Here is a 13,375-nt window from a genome sequence, read left to right as displayed (position 1 = left end):
TTGCACGTGCTTGAACTCAGTTTTGTAAAGCAATGTTTCTTCTTGCAAAGATAAATTCATTTTGAGAAAACGAAAATCTAATTTGCATTTGAATAAAGTTTATTTGAATGTAAATTTTCTCAGAATTCTTCTCCTCCTACCCACTCTGCATGAAAAATACCTTTTTGCATGCTCAAAATATCATCTTGCGCACGCAGAACATTTTTTTGTGCACTCAAAATATAATTTTGTGCATGCAGAATTGTGGCACAAGTGTAACTCCATAAACCTTGTTGAATCAATTCTGACTGGGCCAACGGATGTAGCAAAGAAATTCCCGTCTTACGAATAAAAGAGCCAATCACCTTTTAGAAACAGATTTTGCCTGTCAATCAGACATCGCCTGTCAATCATCAGTGATATAATCTATGCTACTAATAATAACAAAGTTTTCTATTTATAGAGAAAACTGCTCATATGTGCTTTGAAAGTTTAAATACAACTATGAGAAATGAGTTTATGAGGGAGGGACAAAGGTCGGATTAATAAATATCTGGCAACTCTCACGCTGTCAAGGCATTTCCTGTTTTACCAGCAGCGTAAAATTACAAAATAAAAGTCATCTGAATAAACAAACGTTGATGAGTAAATGAACGCTCATGAGTTAATCATAGATATCTTATACAAATACAACCACTGCATATGCATTGCAAAACATTTGTTTAATTAATATATGCCAGTCACACGAATGTTGTCAATTCCACAGTCAGAAGATGTAATAAGAGTGGAAAATACAGGTTTTATATTTGATAACAGGGCAGCTATTTCAACCAATACAAAATGGTGATATTTGAAGGTTACAAAGTACATCTTAGGATATGAAACACTGGTCTCAGCAATATTTCACATGTATGCTTTTGTCAGAAAGAGCTTCACATAATCTGATTAAAGCTTCTTGATCTGGGACACTTCATTCAAGTAGGCAATAAACAGTTTGGTTCCCTCAATGTAGTTGTACCTGAAAGATAACAAAAAATATTTGAAAACAAAATAGAATTTATTTATGGATTGCGTAAGTAAAGAAAAGCAGTCCCACTGACTAAAGAGAAACACATTTACCTGCTCATCTTCTCATTCTGCGAATGAAGGCCGTCGTCGAAGCCGCCGATGGGGAGCATGATGATGCTCTTGCCCGTCTCATCCTGAAAAGTTCTGGCGACGGGAATCGTGCCTCCCTCACGGATCAGGTCAGGCTCTACATCAAAAACTACAGAAGAGTAGAGGTTAGCATGTTTTGTGACACGATTGTGGTATTCATTCGATCATTTAGTTACCATAACCACAATTATCATGATTTATCAACAAACGTGATCTTTGGGTTCTGATAGAGTGCAACCGTGACCAAAGTGTTTTACCCATTCATTTTCTCTATAGGGTGTCAGAAAAGTGAATAAAGGTGTTTAAAAATCGGTTAAAAAGGCAAATGTGCATTTAACCTACCTTTATGAGGCAATGAACTAGAGGTATGCCGATATATCAGTTTTACCGATTAATCGATACTCCAGAAGGGGTTGCGGCAACTCTGAAAGGGGGCGTCACTTTTACTCAAGGTTAGGGTTGTGGTTTAGCGCTCCTGTCCCTTTTTTGATAACCAGAGCCCCAAGTTATGCGCTAACATTTTTTAACTGTAAACAATCCCGAAATATACTTACTTAGTTTGGGACTCTTATTTTGAGATTTGTTACACTGCTCTATATATATATATATATATATATATATTAAAAAAATTCTCCCCTTTTCTTCCCAATTTGGAATGCCCAATTCCCAATGCGCTCTAAGTCCTCATGGTGGTGTAGTGACTCGCCTCAATCCGGTGGCGGAGGACAAGTCTCAGTTGCCTCCGCAGCTGAGACCGTCAATCCGTGCATCTTATCATGTGACTCGTTGTGCATGACACCGCGGAGACTCACAGCATGTGGAGGCTCATGCTACCTCTCCGCGATCCACACACAACTTACCACACGCCCCATTGAGAGCGAGAACCACTAATCACGACCACGAGGAGGTTACCCCATGTGACTCTACCCTCCCTAGCAACCGGGCCAATTTGGTTGCTTAGGAGACCTGACTGGAGTCACTCAGCACACTCTGGATTCGAATTCACGACTCCAGGTGTGATAGTCAGCATCAATAATCGCTGAGATACCCAGACCCCATACAGTATGTTTTTAAATTAAACAATTATTTGTATAATTCTATTCAAACGAAGTAAAAATGAATCCTACTTATTGGCTTCTACCGAAGCATACTCCCTCGCTTAACAACCCATCACAAATAATAACTTGTCAAAGTGAAAATGAATAGGATTTTTACATCTGTTATTCTCTATTGCATGTCTGATAATTCCTGTGACAATGGCAGTGAATTATATGGTGTACAGTAAGTGTATAATATGAAACCTCTCTTGACCGCTGCTTTTCCGGCTTCATACAGTGGATGATTGATATCAGCTAACCAAGGCTTGGCCCCAATAACCATGGTGACATTGAGTTTATTGGGACTCTTTCGTTTGGCAAACACAGAGTGGAGATAATCTGTCACCTGTGTTAAAAAGAACATGTTAAACTCTTTTTAATACAGCTAATAAATAATGTGAACAGCCATTTTTACATCTTAAAATAAGCTGATTTTACCTGTTTTTCAACCATGGCTGGATCCATATTCGGTACCTGGCGAATGGAAAACTTAGCCGTTACTTTGGCCGGTATGACAGTCTTAGTGCCTGGTGCAGAGAACGCCCCCTCTATGCCATGGATAGACACAGTTGGGTGACGCCAACGATGGGCAAGCAGGTCAACCTTAAAAGGGGGGTGAAAAAACATCAACATTATATTTTCATGGATTTCAAAATAAAGTGCAGCTAGCTTTATTAAAGGTTAAAAAAAAGTTGTGTGAACATTCTAGAATGTAATATGGGTTTGGAACAACATTAAGGTGTGTAAATGATGACAGAACATTCCCTTTAAGCCTTTTCCCTTGATCTGATCTCTTGTTCTGTACCTTGTTGCTGTACATGAGCTCGCTGACGCCAATCTTTTCCTTGTAGTTCTCCACGTCAAATTCAATGTCTTGATACATCTTCCATTCCTCGTCAGAAAGATGCGCGACAGCTTCTCTTATGCCAGGGATCAGGATCTTCCCGCTCGGGCTGATGAGTTTGTCTGTGAAGAAAATGAATCTTTGCAATGTAGAACATCAGCTGTTGTCATATGAAATCATAAAGAGCAGAAAGGTTTAATGAGCACCTAAGATGCCAATCATGTCTGTCATTGGTTCAATCACTGTGCCTCCATAAACGCCAGAGTGTAAATCCTGCTTTGGTCCCTCCACCTGCAAGAGTCAAAAATAAACACAAGTATGTGACTGTTAACAGTTGGTTTTATTTCATCCCCTTTTACAGTTTATTTGATTAAGATTTTGAGCATCTGATCATTTGAACCGAGCATCTGATTCTTTAAATTGAGCAACTGAATCTATGAACTATGAAAGTATTTGATTCATTAAACTGAGCATCTGATTATTCTAACTGAGTATTTATATTTTTTAAACTAAGTATTTGATTCTTTGAACTGAGTATCTGATTCTTTGTACTGAGTGTCTGATTCTTAAATTGAGCATCTGATTCTTTGTACTGAGTATCTGATTCTTTGTACTGAGTGTCCGATTCTTAAATTGAGCATCTGATTCTTTGTACTGAGTATCTGATTCTTTGTACTGAGTATCTGATTCTTAATTGAGCATCTGATTCTTTGTACTGAGTATCTGATTCTTAATATTGAGTATCTGATTCTTTGTACTGAGTATCTGATTCTTTAAATTGAGTATCTGATTCTTTGTACTGAGTATCTGATTCTTTGTACTGAGTATCTGATTCTTAAATTGAGCAACTGAATCTTTGTACTGAGTATCTGATTCTTGTACTAAGTATTTGATTCATTAAACTGAGCATCTGATTATTCTGAGTATTTATATTTTTTAAACTAAGTATTTGATTCTTTGAACTGAGTATTTGATTCTTTGTACTGAGTGTCTGATTCTTAAATTGAGCATCTGATTCTTTGTACTGAGTATCTGATTCTTTGTACTGAGTGTCTGATTCTTTGTACTGAGCATCTGATTCTTAAATTGAGCATCTGATTCTTTGTACTGAGTATCTGATTCTTTGTACTGAGTATCTGATTCTTAAATTGAGCATCTGATTCTTTGTACTGAGTATCTGATTCTTTGTACTGAGTATCTGATTCTTTGTACTGAGTGTCCGATTCTTAAATTGAGCATCTGATTCTTTGTACTGAGTATCTGATTCTTTGTACTGAGTATCTGATTCTTTGTACTGAGTATCTGATTCTTAAATTGAGTATCTGATTCTTTGTACTGAGTATCTGATTCTTAAATTGAGTATCTGATTCTTTGTACTGAGTATCTGATTCTTTGTACTGAGTATCTGATTCTTAAATTGAGCAACTGAATCTATGAACTATGAAAGTATTTGATTCATTAAACTGAGCATCTGATTATTCTGAGTATTTATATTTTTTAAACTAAGTATTTGATTCTTTGAACTGAGTATTTGATTCTTTGTACTGAGTATCTGATTCTTTGTACTGAGTATCTGATTCTTTGTACTGAGTATCTGATTCTTAAATAGAGTATCTGATTCTTTGTACTGAGTATCTGATTCTTTGTACTGAGTATCTGATTCTTTGTACTGAGTGTCTGATTCTTTGTACTGAGTGTCTGATTCTTAAATAGAGTATCTGATTCTTTGTACTGAGTGTCTGATTCTTAAATAGAGTATCTGATTCTTTGTACTGAGTGTCTGATTCTTTGTACTGAGTGTCTGATTCTTAAATTGAGCATCTGATTCTTTGTACTGAGTGTCTGATTCTTTGTACTGAGTATCTGATTCTTTGTACTGAGTGTCTGATTCTTTGTACTGAGTATCTGATTCTTTGTACTGAGTGTCTGATTCTTTGTACTGAGTATCTGATTCTTTGTACTGAGTATCTGATTCTTAAATTGAGCATCTGATTCTTTGTACTGAGTATCTGATTCTTAACTGAGCAACTGAATCTATGAACTATGAAAGTATTTGATTCATTAAACTGAGCATCTGATTATTCTAACTGAGTATTTATATTTTTTAAACTAAGTATTTGATTCTTTGAACTGAGTATTTGATTCTTTGTACTGAGTGTCTGATTATTTGTACTTAGTATCTGATTCTTTGTACTGAGTATCTGATTCTTTGTACTGAGTATTTGATTCTTTGTACTTAGTATCTGATTCTTTGTACTTAGTATCTGATTCTTTGTACTGAGTATTTGATTCTTTGTACTTAGTATCTGATTCTTTGTACTTAGTATCTGATTCTTTGTACTGAGCATCTGATTCTTTGTACTGAGTATCTGATTCTTTGTACTGAGTATCTGATTCTTAAATTGAGCATCTGATTCTTTGTACTGAGTGTCTGATTCTTTGTACTGAGTATCTGATTCTTTGTACTGAGTGTCTGATTCTTTGTACTGAGTATCTGATTCTTAAATTGAGCATCTGATTCTTTGTACTGAGTATCTGATTCTTAAATTGAGCATCTGATTCTTTGTACTGAGCATCTGATTCTTTGTACTGAGTATCTGATTCTTTGTACTGAGTATCTGATTCTTTGTACTGAGTATCTGATTCTGAAATTGAGCATCTGATTCTTTGTACTGAGTGTCTGATTCTTTGTACTGAGTATCTGATTCTTTAAATTAAGCATCTGAATCTTTGTGTTTGATTCTATGAACTTTGTATTTGATTCTTGGAACGGAGTACTTGATTCTTTGAACTGTGTGTTTGATTCTTTAAACTGAGTATTTGATTCTTTAATCTAAATATCTGAATCTTTGTACTGATTATCTGATCATTTGAATCGAGCATCTGATTATTTGTACTCAGTGTTTGATTCTTTGAATTTAATATTTGTATCTCTGAACAGATTATCTGATTCTTTAATCTAAGTATTTGAGTCTTTGAACTGCATGTTTACCTTCTAACGCAGGCGACCTCACGACTATGTACTATGTACTGAATCACTGTCTTTGAATTATTGAATTATAAGTTATCTTTACATGTGACCATTTATGAAAACTGTAATAGAGTTAAGAATTGAAATGTGTTTGCCCTGTGTAAACTGATGCTGGCAGAGAAACTGCTGCCTTCTGACTGTTAGTCTGTCACCCAAAACACAGAACGGTTTGCTTTTGTCCTTTTTTATACCATATCTTGCTTAGTGAATCCCATGTAAGCTTGACTGACTTCAGACTGTACCTGATGCTTGTAGCACATGCTTAATAACCTGTTTGGCAACTAAAAGTGTTTGCCATCATCATAAAACACAAATATCTGCTAATGAGAGAACACCTGAGCAAAGAAGTAGCAGTTTCCTCTGGTGCCGTATGTCAGCGCTGGTCGTCTACTGAGCCAACCACAGTCAGAGATGATGATGTAATCTACATCTGAGAAGAATGAGTCTTTCTGAGCCACAATCATAGCATCCAAACCATTAGATCCAGTCTCCTCCATCCCTTCAATAATGAATTTAACATTCACAGGCAGCTCCTGAAGAACAGAGAGTTCAGTTAGAAAACACATCACTTATTGACTGAACGGCAACCTGTTGCATTTGATTTATTACAACATTTCTGTATTTCAGCATCTCTTACAATGTTGAGGGCTTTGTAGACCTCCACTGTATGGATCCAGGCCAACACTGGTGCTTTGTTGTCAGATGCTCCTCTTCCATATAGATTTCCTGTGAGGAAACTTTACGTATGAATATTTGCCAGAGAACAATTAAACCTCCAGTGAAACAGTAACTGAAATAACTAAGTTAGAGGGTTACCATTGATATCGGTCAGTTCGTAAGGGTCTGTTGCCCATCCGTCCTCTTTTTTGGCTGGCTGGACGTCCACATGACCATAAACACAAACAGTGTATTTACTAGAATCATTACCAAACTGAGCTGTCACAACTTTGGGCAGCGCGATGGTGCTTCCATTGGTCAACTGTACAACAGGTGAAAAGAACAGATCATATGAAGCTTGGATTGTTTTGGGGAATTGACACTGGCATTATGGAGGAAACAGAATCTTTATTTAACACTCTAAACTTGTAGAACTGGAGTAGTTTGGAGAACATTGGTTGATCATGAGCGTGAACTCGTTTTCTGACCGTCTGCGTTCCGATGTCCACCATTTCCACACGTCCTCCGATGAGGCCCAGTTTCTCTGCCGTCATGTCCATCATTCTGTGCAAGTCGGTTCTCTTTGTGACATCACTGGAGTCACTTTCTACAGCGACCCACTGTCTCAGTGTCTGAAACAAAGTACAGACCGAACACGCGTGTTGGGCAAAATTTTTAAATGCCTCTTTTTCATCAAACAAAGAAATTTCATTAGTCTTTAGTATTTTCATTTTGCATCATTAATCACACTATTTATAATATAAGCCTGCTTTATGTTGTTTTGCTCCATTTTGAAGACTTTTGGAAAAATGGAGCATGTTCTGTCACCACGGCCCATTAAATAATGACGGATAGCCTAAAGTAAATTAATAACATTTTAAGACCCACTTTATATTATTTGTCTTTAACTACTATCTACTTAACCTCGAGCGACCCCCATGTCCACATGTGTGGACGTTGTATTTTGGCTTTGCTATATGTAATGCATAATTTAAATTAATTTAAACTGACTGAGTACTGTTCATAAGACTCTAGACTGTCATATAAGGGTTAAACTTCTGGTGCATCGAGTCACGTGACACAACAACATGACGTTGATTTTTGTGAAGCACTCCTATGGATGCAGCACCAACAAAAGTGCCTCTGGTAAGAAATCTCTTTACGTTTTTTCATTGAAACCTGTTTGGTTGTAAAGAGGAGAGTCTCTAGTTTCATTTGATATGCTGCTTTAAAAAATCTGTTCATTTATCGCTCGTCAGCGCGCTGATAAACATGACGTCCACATACGTGGACACTGGCACCACATTTCCTCAAAAGTAGAAAAAACATGTTCGTTATTTTGAATAACTATTAACACATCTGTGGGTCATTTCACTTCATTTTAATATACATTTAGTTATATTTTATTATGTTATCACTGTACAATACGGTTCTATTCATTAACATTAATAAATGCATTCCTATATTTACTGTGTATTATCACATTGAGAATAAACGAGTTCATCCAAAAACTGATAAATGTGTCTTTCAGAGGCTTTATATGGAGTTAGGATGAAAATAAGGTGCATTTCAAACTGTTCTGAGACCAGTGCAGACAGACAGCACACTGGAGGTTAAGTCATTCACTAAATAGGGATCAAGGGAGCATCCTATAGCTCTCTATGCAGTTAAGTGCATTCACTCCTAAAATCTGATCAAAAGTTCAGTTTCAGGCTGCAGATGATGTTTGGATCACTCAACATGTTTGACAGACATGAGACAATGATAATCAGTACATAGATTCAGAATTTATAATGTATCATTTTATTTTAACATGGTTGACAGTGATTGGATGATGCTGGACATTACTTTGCATCAGAATTAATTATGATAATTTATGATGTAATGTCTGTAACATCTCAGAAACATGAATAATCAACACTCCTGGAAACATCATAAACTCTTTGATGAAAAACAAATCTGACTTTCTATAACTTGATATTATTTAAAATTTCACAACTTAGTCTCGATGTCCACATATGAGGACATACATTATTAGGAAAACTATTTGCTCTAGAATTTATATACATACATACATACATATATATATATATATATAGGGAATTTTATATTTCAGGGAGTTTTAAAATAAAGGCAAAGTCATTGTCATCTCAAAAGTCATGGAAATGTCTATAGTGAATATAATTTTTCTAGTTCTTCTTTGCTCAGACAAGTATTATTTTGTTTAGAGTAAAGCTGGCTAGTGATGCCATAGTGATGTTCAACTTATCGATATTTTGAGTTCTTTTCCGTGAATAACTTTAAGCGGTTAACAAATCGCTCTAAAAGATTCATAGTAAATTCCGATAGCAAATCAAAACGATTTTCCAGTTATCACAAACGCCTGCACTGTTGATAAACAGTAAAGAACTGGCAGCAGGGTTGCCAGCATGTTACTGTAAAATTAACGGTGTCTTGCTGTTGCTGAAATTAACAGCTAGATACTGTTTTTACAGCTACAGTATACAACTGTAATTTAGCAGCATATAGCTGTCAAATTACATACTATCTACTGTTGTTGAAATGAACAGCTAAGTTCCCAGCATGCACTGCAGCATGAAGAAATTACTTAGATGTTTTATTGTTTACAGGTTTATTTTGACGTTGTTTTTGTTGCCATCTAAGTTGCTTGTATTTTAATGTTCAGCTTTTACTTTTTATGTAAAAGTATGTTTGTTAATTGTCACCACTGTTGCGTTTTGTATGCCGAGAGTTGATATCTGTGTGTGTCTTGATAACAACTCGAGTTATGCTGTAAGTTCATCAAAAACATCAAACACTCATTTTGCTGAAATATCATTTACTGTTTTTGCTTTTATGTTTTTATGTGTAATGCATCACTGTTGCCACATATAGTGCCATTTGAAAGTCGTTTGGTTAGGGTTAGTGTTGCGGTTAGTGGTTAGGGGTTAGGGGTTAGGGGTAGGGTTAGGGGTTTAGGTGAGGGTTAGTGTTGCAGTTAGGGGTTAGGGTTAAAGGTTAGGGGTTTGTTTTTGGGTTAGGGGTAGGGTTAGGGGTTAGGGGTTAGGGGTTTGGGTTAGGGGTTTGGGTTAGGGTTAGTGTTGCGGTTAGGGGTTAGGGGTTAGGGGTTTGGGTTAGGGGTTTGGGTTAGGGGTAGGGTTAGGGGTTTAGGTGAGGGTTAGTGTTGCAGTTAGGGGTTAGGGTTAAAGGTTAGGGGTTTGTTTTTGGGTTAGGGGTAGGGTTAGGGGTTAGGGGTTAGGGGTTTGGGTTAGGGGTTTAGGTGAGGGTTAGTGTTGCAGTTAGGGGTTAGGGTTAAAGGTTAGGGGTTTGTTTTTGGGTTAGGGGTAGGGTTAGGGGTTAGGGGTTAGGGGTTTGGGTTAGGGGTTTGGGTTAGGGTTAGTGTTGCGGTTAGGGGTTAGGGGTTAGGGGTTTGGGTTAGGGGTTTGGGTTAGGGGTAGGGTTAGGGGTTTAGGTGAGGGTTAGTGTTGCAGTTAGGGGTTAGGGTTAAAGGTTAGGGGTTTGTTTTTGGGTTAGGGGTAGGGTTAGGGGTTAGGGGTTAGGGGTTTGGGTTAGGGGTTTGGGTTAGGGTTAGTGTTGCGGTTAGGGGTTAGGGGTAGGGTTAGGGGTTTAGGTGAGGGTTAATGTTGCGGTTAGGGGTTAGGGGTTAGGGGTTAGGGTTAAGTTTACAGTAGATCGCTGTAGGAATTTGGTCGTAAATTTACAGTAGTTTTTTACAGTGTGGAAAGGTCATGGAAATTGGTCAAAAAGGTGGAACCCTTTGTGAATATAAATTAATGTGTCTGCAAATATTTCTCACAGTAGGTTTATGATTCAAATTTGTTATTAAAAATAACACTTACAGCAGTAATTTTTCTTCCTTAAATTCACATTTGCATTACAGTTCTGTGTCTTGTTTGCTACCTCAATAAAAAAAGTAGGAATTGCAAAGATATTTTAAACAACATTCTCCAAATGAGGCCCTCCAAACTCTTATTTTTTATGCATTGCATGTCGTCAAAGCAGCTAATCTATCTGTGCTGACAATGCTAAATGATCAAAGAAGAGATTGTGTGCAATACTGGTGTTTATCTATAGTTTAAATAAACAAACACATGTTATAAAGTGCAGCTGATTGTATAACATTCTTACTGTGATTAGATGCATCAATAACGATGACATTAGAGGATGTTGGTCCTGTCGTCATGTGATTTGAATCTTTCTAAGTATCTTTGGTTTGCTTCATCTGCTCACTCAGAAATTAATAAAACACAAAACAGTCTCACTGTCTGCTTATGTGGATATCAGTTATTAACAGACCAATTCATCGTCAGATATTTGGCCTATTTAAAAGTATCAGTATCAGTATTGATTACTGTGCCCGACTGGTTTATTGATAAAAGTGTTATACAGTAGCATATACATTTCTGTTCTCAGATTCTTTAAATTAATTTTAAGTAAAAAACTGATGTTAAAAAAACGTTTATTTAATTCAGCAATTTAGTATACATCCTTCTTATTGCCATCATTAAATTGTATTTTCTCACCATCGGTCAGTCTGCTCTCTAAATAGCAGTATCGGCTATTAAAAACCCACGTCAGGTGACCAGTAATAATCAACAAATATCAATGCACTTATCACAGAGATGCAAAACTGAAGCTCAACTGCATTTAAAATGAAGGAGTCTCATAACACCCAAATAATACCTCTATAAAATCCTCTTCATGGGTGTCAACATACTGTTTCAAGTCATCAAATCTGAAAGAAGACACTGTTGTCCACAGAAGCAGACAAACAAATGTAATGATGTTCATCTGTTGAGAGCAAACAAACGTAATGAGCACAAGAATGACATAATCTCCCGTTTTAAGATAAGATATTTAAAGAGAAGTTTAATAACCTACCATATCAAAATGAACTGCTTTAGAAGGAAGAGCTTCCGAACCTCTCAATGCAGTTCTAATCAAATGGCTTTTTCCAGAAAAGTGTGGTTAAATAGTTTTCATCACAGGGCACCTCCTGTCGAGATAAGGTCACCAATGTCTCCTTAGCATGGAAAAAACAGCTTATTACTGCCAAAATGAACTCTCTCGCTGACAAACACAATCCCTAAAGCTCATGCTGAGTTTCATATGGAAGATCAGCTGAGTGACATTCCAAAGCTCAAACATTGAGTAATACAGAGAGCAATGTGTCAGAAGAACAAACTAGAGAAGGGGTTTCAAACACGTCCACAAACAATCTGAGAGAAAACTGTATAACACAACAAAAAAATCTGCAAATAGTTTTAAAGTGTTCATCTCTCCTTCCTTGCAACGTTCTGTATATTTGTTCATACAAAAGTGTGAATATACACATACTGAACATATGTGCTTGCTTGGTTATAAGACAGTATTTCCTATAAGGCTACTTTGAAACAATAATTATTATTACTAATAATAACCAATATTAACCCCTTAAACTCTGGTGCATTTTTGGGCTGCCACCCTCAATTTTTGACCCTCAAATACAAAGCTCACCATTCACACATACTGTGGACTAATTGCAAAAAATTGGTCTAATTTAGCAGAAAACTCCAACCACCCCCCCACCCACCCCCCAAAGAAAAAAAACCCCCATTATTCATAAATAATATTGTATTTGTTTATAATCTTATGATAAACAGACATAACTTTGTAAACATGTAATCCTGATTTTGTTCACTCACTTTGAAAAGTCTCATTTTATTCCACTAGATGGTAGTAAGCACTAGAAAAACATTTTTGGTAACACTTTCTATGAAGCCCATATTTATAATGCATTATAAAGGCATTATAAATGTATTATACTGCATTCATAATGTCTCATAAAACACCTTATAATAAGTTAGTAACTACAGTTATAATACATTACAAGACTTCCCTTATTCATAGTTATACTTTTTATGCATTATAACACAAGCAACATCCAATTTTAATGCAGCAGAAGTTAATAAAGTTAATGTTATAAGTGCTGTATAGTGTAAACAGTCTAAAGTCTTTATAATCATATTATAAGTGCTCTTTACCTGCTTTAAGTAAAGTGACAAAGGCAGTTTCTTCTTATAAACAGCCATAAATGTGTAACATACAATACATCACAAGTCAAACTTATATTATGGAAGTGATTTATAAAATAAGTCTCCAAACATTAAAGTTTATTGAATAGAGTCCAGTATACATTTATTTATTTTATTCTTGGGTGTCTTTACATGTTTGATCAACATATATACTTTTGTTTCTGATGTATTTTAACCTTGTATCTTTTCAAGTGTTTTTTTATAATATCTCAAAATTGAATGTGTGTTATTTTTTATTTTATGCATGTGTACAATATACAGTATAACTTCCAGCATGACATCTTACAACCACTTAAAAATACCTTATAGATGTTTATAAGAAGACATTACTTTTGTCACTTTACTTAAAGCATATCTATTATATATATATATATATATATATATATATATATATATATATATATATATATATATATATATATATACAGTATATATATAGAATACATTATAACTTCTGCACGTAAAATTTGATGTTGCTTCTGTTATAGTGCACTATACTTTAAGTATATCTTTG

General features: G+C 35.8%; 1 protein-coding gene across 1 annotated transcript; it reads right to left on the bottom strand.

Moving 5' to 3' along the window:
• Window positions 1-688: 688 nt before the first annotated feature.
• Window positions 689-11,897, bottom strand: cndp1 (carnosine dipeptidase 1). Its single transcript, XM_051720216.1, has 12 exons — window positions 11,669-11,897; window positions 11,471-11,578; window positions 7,255-7,398; window positions 6,926-7,088; window positions 6,747-6,835; window positions 6,445-6,642; window positions 3,285-3,369; window positions 3,040-3,200; window positions 2,673-2,837; window positions 2,439-2,580; window positions 1,099-1,246; window positions 689-997 (listed from the first exon to the last, which is right to left on the bottom strand). The coding sequence occupies exons 1-12, from the start codon at window positions 11,669-11,671 to the stop codon at window positions 925-927; spliced, it is 1,479 nt and encodes a 492-aa protein (XP_051576176.1). The 5' UTR covers window positions 11,672-11,897; the 3' UTR covers window positions 689-924.
• Between the last annotated feature and the right edge of the window lie 1,478 nt (window positions 11,898-13,375).

This window comes from Myxocyprinus asiaticus, chromosome 16 (assembly GCF_019703515.2).
Source record: "Myxocyprinus asiaticus isolate MX2 ecotype Aquarium Trade chromosome 16, UBuf_Myxa_2, whole genome shotgun sequence".
Taxonomy (NCBI): domain Eukaryota; kingdom Metazoa; phylum Chordata; class Actinopteri; order Cypriniformes; family Catostomidae; genus Myxocyprinus; species Myxocyprinus asiaticus.
Note: the sequence above shows the minus strand (reverse complement) of the source record. Positions and strands in the feature narration are given on the sequence as shown.

What these genes read in the sequence shown, in the direction of transcription:
- cndp1 (XM_051720216.1), bottom strand. An exon ending in TCTACAAAGCCCTCAACATT is followed by an intron (nt 6,643 to 6,746) that starts GTAAGAGATGCT and finishes TCTGTTCTTCAG; the next exon opens with GAGCTGCCTGTGAATGTTAA. An exon ending in AAAAGCAGCGGTCAAGAGAG is followed by an intron (nt 1,247 to 2,438) that starts GTTTCATATTAT and finishes ACTCTTCTGTAG; the next exon opens with TTTTTGATGTAGAGCCTGAC.